Source organism: Muntiacus reevesi, chromosome 2 (assembly GCF_963930625.1).
Source record: "Muntiacus reevesi chromosome 2, mMunRee1.1, whole genome shotgun sequence".
NCBI classification, from domain to species: domain Eukaryota; kingdom Metazoa; phylum Chordata; class Mammalia; order Artiodactyla; family Cervidae; genus Muntiacus; species Muntiacus reevesi.
The window spans coordinates 235,615,497-235,619,559 of record NC_089250.1 but is presented as its reverse complement, the minus strand read 5'-3'; the positions used below and the strand labels follow the sequence as shown (position 1 = coordinate 235,619,559).

At 65.4% G+C, this 4,063-nt stretch overlaps 1 protein-coding gene across 2 annotated transcripts; it reads left to right on the top strand.

Moving 5' to 3' along the window:
• Positions 1-388: 388 nt before the first annotated feature.
• IRX3 (iroquois homeobox 3) lies at positions 389-3,726 on the top strand. Of its 2 annotated transcripts, none has more exons than XM_065925351.1 (4): positions 389-1,340; positions 1,510-2,659; positions 2,789-2,855; positions 3,300-3,726. In XM_065925351.1, exons 1-4 carry the CDS (start codon positions 1,074-1,076, stop codon positions 3,352-3,354), a joined length of 1,539 nt encoding a protein of 512 aa, XP_065781423.1. In that variant the 5' UTR covers positions 389-1,073; the 3' UTR covers positions 3,355-3,726. The 2 variants fall into 2 exon arrangements, with proteins under 2 accessions (XP_065781423.1, XP_065781424.1); XM_065925352.1 differs by having other exon boundaries at positions 391-1,340; positions 1,510-2,626.
• The last annotated feature ends 337 nt before the right edge of the window (positions 3,727-4,063 follow it).

The window sequence follows — 4,063 nt, the reverse complement described above, 5'->3', positions numbered from 1 at the left end:
CGACCCAGATCCCACGCGCTGGGGCAGGGGGAGAAGTACCGAGAGGCGGGAAGCGAGAGCGGTGAGCTGACCCAGTGCTAACCCCGGTCCCCGCGCCTCCCGCGCCCCCTTCCGCCGCGGGCCAGAGGGGGCGGGAAGGGACTCTCTGCGCCGGGGCTCCCGCCCCCGCCCCGCCCCGCGCGCCTTCTCTGCGGGGTGGGCGGCCTCGCCTGCAGGGCGCCCAGGCGATTGGCGACTCGCGAAGGAGACGCGAGGAAAAGTCGAATAAGAGGGCGCGACGTCAGACCCGAGATTTGGGGAAGGGCGAGGGAGGGGGTGAGGGCGGGGACGGACACACCGACACAGACATGGACACACACACCCCCTCCCCCCCACCCCAGCCCTCGCGCACGGCACCCCGAGTGTCCACAAGTTTAGGCCGTCTCAGCCCAGGGCTCAGAGGCCGGGGGATGGGAGTGTGGGGAGTGTGGTGTGTGTACAGAGAAAATAGATTTTAAAAAGAAAGAGTGACGGGAACAGAAAGGAGAGAGAAAGGAACAGTGAGAAAGGGAAAGACGAGAAAGAAGAGTTCCGTAGTCCAGGAGCGTGAAAGAGCCCGAAGGAGCGGAAGCGATCCTGGGGGGAAGAGGAGCGCAGAAAGGGGAGGAGAGAGGAAGGGCGAGGAGGGGGAGTGAAAACTAGAGGAGGGCGAAGGAAGCGAGGCGCGACACTGCTCGGGGAGAGGAGGGCAGCGAGGAGCCAGGCGCGGGCAGAGGCAGCTCCGGCGGCCGAGAGGAGGGAGCGCGGCGCAGAGAGGAGGGGCTTGCGGGCCCGTAGAAATGTCAATCAGATTCCGGAGCCCCGGGAATCTCCGCCAATCTGTTCGGACCTGACCTGGCTCCTCGCCGCCGCCGCCGCCGCCGCCGCCGCCCGGGAGCAGATCAATAGGCGAACGCGGAGCGCAGCGCAGCGCGGAAGGCAGCGCGGCCGCAGCCGGGCCCAGCCCCCGATGCGCCCCGGAGCCCGCGGGCGGCGCTGAGCTGGGCGGCCCCGGGGGGCCGGGCCCCCTCTCCGTCCGTGCCCCGCGGGCCACCATGTCCTTCCCCCAGCTCGGATACCAGTACATCCGCCCGCTCTACCCACCCGAGCGCCCGGGGGCCGCCGCCGGCGGTGGCAGCGCTGGGGCCCGGGGCGGCCCGGGAGCCGGCGCCTCGGAGCTGGCTGCCTCAGGGTCCCTGTCCAACGTGCTCTCGTCCGTGTACGGGGCGCCCTACGCCGCGGCGGCAGCCGCAGCCGCAGCCGCCCAAGGCTACGGCGCCTTCCTGCCCTATGCCGCCGAGCTGCCCATCTTCCCTCAGCTGGTAAGTGCCCTGGGAGCCGCGGAAGGGAGGTTAGAGCTGGGGCGCCGGACGAGCTGTGCGCGCTCACAGTAGACTAGCGTGGCCTGGGCCGGGAGGGTGGAGGCGGCGACGGCCGGGGCTCATCCACGGTCCCTCCGCGCGTGTCCCTTCCTTCTCCATGTGCGTACAGGGCACGCAGTATGAGCTGAAGGACAGTCCCGGGGTGCAGCATACGGCCGCGGCCACCGCGTTTCCGCACCCGCACCCCGCCTTCTACCCGTATGGCCAGTATCAGTTCGGGGACCCATCCCGCCCCAAGAACGCCACCCGAGAAAGCACTAGCACGCTCAAGGCCTGGCTCAACGAGCACCGCAAGAACCCCTACCCCACCAAGGGCGAGAAGATCATGCTGGCCATCATCACCAAGATGACCCTCACCCAGGTGTCCACCTGGTTCGCCAACGCGCGCCGGCGCCTCAAGAAGGAGAACAAGATGACCTGGGCGCCCCGTAGCCGCACCGACGAGGAGGGCAACGCTTACGGGAGCGAGCGCGAGGAGGAAGATGAGGAGGAGGATGAAGACGACGGCAAACGCGAACTGGAGCTGGAGGAGGAGGAGCTCGGGGGGGAGGAGGAGGACCCCGGGGGCGAGGGCCTGGCGGACGACGAGGAGGACGAGGAGATCGATTTGGAGAACTTAGACGGCGCGGCCGCGGGGCCCGAGCTGACCCTGACGGGGGCGTCGCACAGGGACGGCAACCTCGGCCTGGAACCCATCTCAGACTCCAAGAATAGCGACTCGGACGACAGCTCCGAGGGCTTGGAGGAGCGTCCGCTGCCCGTCCTGAGTCTGGCCCCAGTGCCACCGCCCGTGGCCACGGCCCCGCCATCTCCGCCATCGCCCCCAGCGGGCCTGGACCCCTGCGCTCCTGCACCGGCGCCCACCTCGGCCCTGCAGAAACCCAAGATCTGGTCCCTGGCCGAGACGGCCACAAGCCCGGACAACCCGCGCCGCTCGCCTCAGGGCGCGGGGGGCTCTCCTCCGGGGGCAGCGGTCGCGCCCTCGGCCCTGCAGCTCTCTCCGGCCGCCGCCGCCGCCGCGGCTCACAGACTCGTCTCGGCGCCGCTGGGCAAGTTCCCCGCTTGGACCAACCGGCCGTTCCCAGGCCCGCCGCCTGGCCCACGTCCGCACCCGCTGTCCCTGCTGGGCTCGGGCCCGCCACACCTGCTGGGACTTCCCGGAGCCGCGGGCCACCCGGCCGCCGCCGCTGCCTTCGCTCGGCCGGCGGAGCCCGAGGGCGGAACAGGTGACTGCGGCGCGCAGGATTCGGAGGGAGGGGGTGAGTCTGGGGGTCGCGCCCGGGCAGGTCCCTCGCGGGCGCAGGGCGCTTACCACGCCGCGCCCGCCTCCCGCGGCCCGGAACGCCGAGCGCTCTAAAGGCCCTCCTTTTTCTCCCCGCTTCCCGTAGATCGCTGTAGTGCCTTGGAAGTGGAGAAAAAGTTACTCAAGACAGCTTTCCAGCCGGTGCCCAGGCGGTAAGAGACCCCCGAACTGGGGAGGGGGTGTTGGGATTGGCAGGCCGGGGAAGGAAGGAATGCGGAGGAAACTAGGTTTCAGGTCCCTCCACCCCACCCCGCCCCGGGGGAACACAGCTAGGAAGCGCTTTTACAAGGGGACGAAACACACTCCTCCGTCGTCCCCGCGGGCTCTGAGACGGCTCTCCGACAGTCCCAGTCCAGACACCGGGGCTCCGGTGAAGCCCACCTCCTACCAGCCCCAGACCTCGGGTCCTGACGCCTCCCGCCCAATCTTATAGTTAAACTGGAAGACCAGCGTCCACAGCTGGACCTCATTTCACAGTGAGATCTGCGTCCCTCCTTGCCCCCCGGCCTCCACCCTGGGTTGGGTCTCCCAGTCCTAGGGTGCGTCGGTCCCCCCTAAAAATCTCTTTCTTTACTACCATCGCCTCTCTCTTGCAGGCCCCAGAACCACCTGGATGCCGCTCTGGTCTTATCGGCTCTCTCCTCATCCTAGTTCTTTTTTTAAAAGAAATTTTTAAATCGTTGTAATAATTGTAAAAAAAAAAAATCGCTCTGTATAGTTATGACTTGTAAGCATGTCGGTGTATGAATACCTAAAAAGAAAACTAAAGAAAAAAAAAGGAATCAAAGAAATCCCCCCTCGGTCTACCCCCCCCAGTGGCTTCTGTTCCCCACATTAGCTGAGTTTGTGAGGTTTGTTTGTTCGGTTGGTTTTGGGGGGTGGAGTTTCAGTGACAATAAGCGCGTCTGACTTTTTTTTTTTTTTTTTTGTATATACAGAAAAATGTACATATGTGTGAACCAAATTGTACAAGAAAGTATCTATTTTTGGCTAAATAAATGAGCTGTTGCCACTTTGACTATACACCGCCTGTCTGCCCCGAGAGGGGTCTGCCTGGTGCGTTTTGTTCTGTTTTGTTTTACCCTCCACCCCACGCCCATGTTCGAAGAGTCGCCGGAATCAGCAGAAAAGAAGGCGAGGCGAGTGAAGGACAGCAGAAGCGGAGGAGAGGCCGAAGCGGCCGGGCTGGGGGCGCCGCTGGAGAAGAGGCGGTTGGAGAAGTACCCCGGGCGCTGGAGAGAAAGGGCAGAGGAGACAGGTGGGAAACGGGGCAAGATTCCCCTCAAGGAGCCGGGAAACTGGGCCCAGCTCCCAGTTCCACGGAAGCAACCGCGGGGCCTTGGGGCCTTGTCTGATGACA

Excerpts from the sequence above, each read along its gene's own strand:
- IRX3 (XM_065925351.1), top strand. The coding sequence starts at position 1,074 with ATGTCCTTCCCCCAGCTCGGATACCAGTACATCCGCCCGCTCTACCCA. Across the intron at positions 2,660-2,788 it reads GCAGGATTCGGAGGGAGGGG|ATCGCTGTAGTGCCTTGGAA; the intron begins GTGAGTCTGGGG and ends CGCTTCCCGTAG. Across the intron at positions 2,856-3,299 it reads TTCCAGCCGGTGCCCAGGCG|GCCCCAGAACCACCTGGATG; the intron begins GTAAGAGACCCC and ends TCTCTCTTGCAG.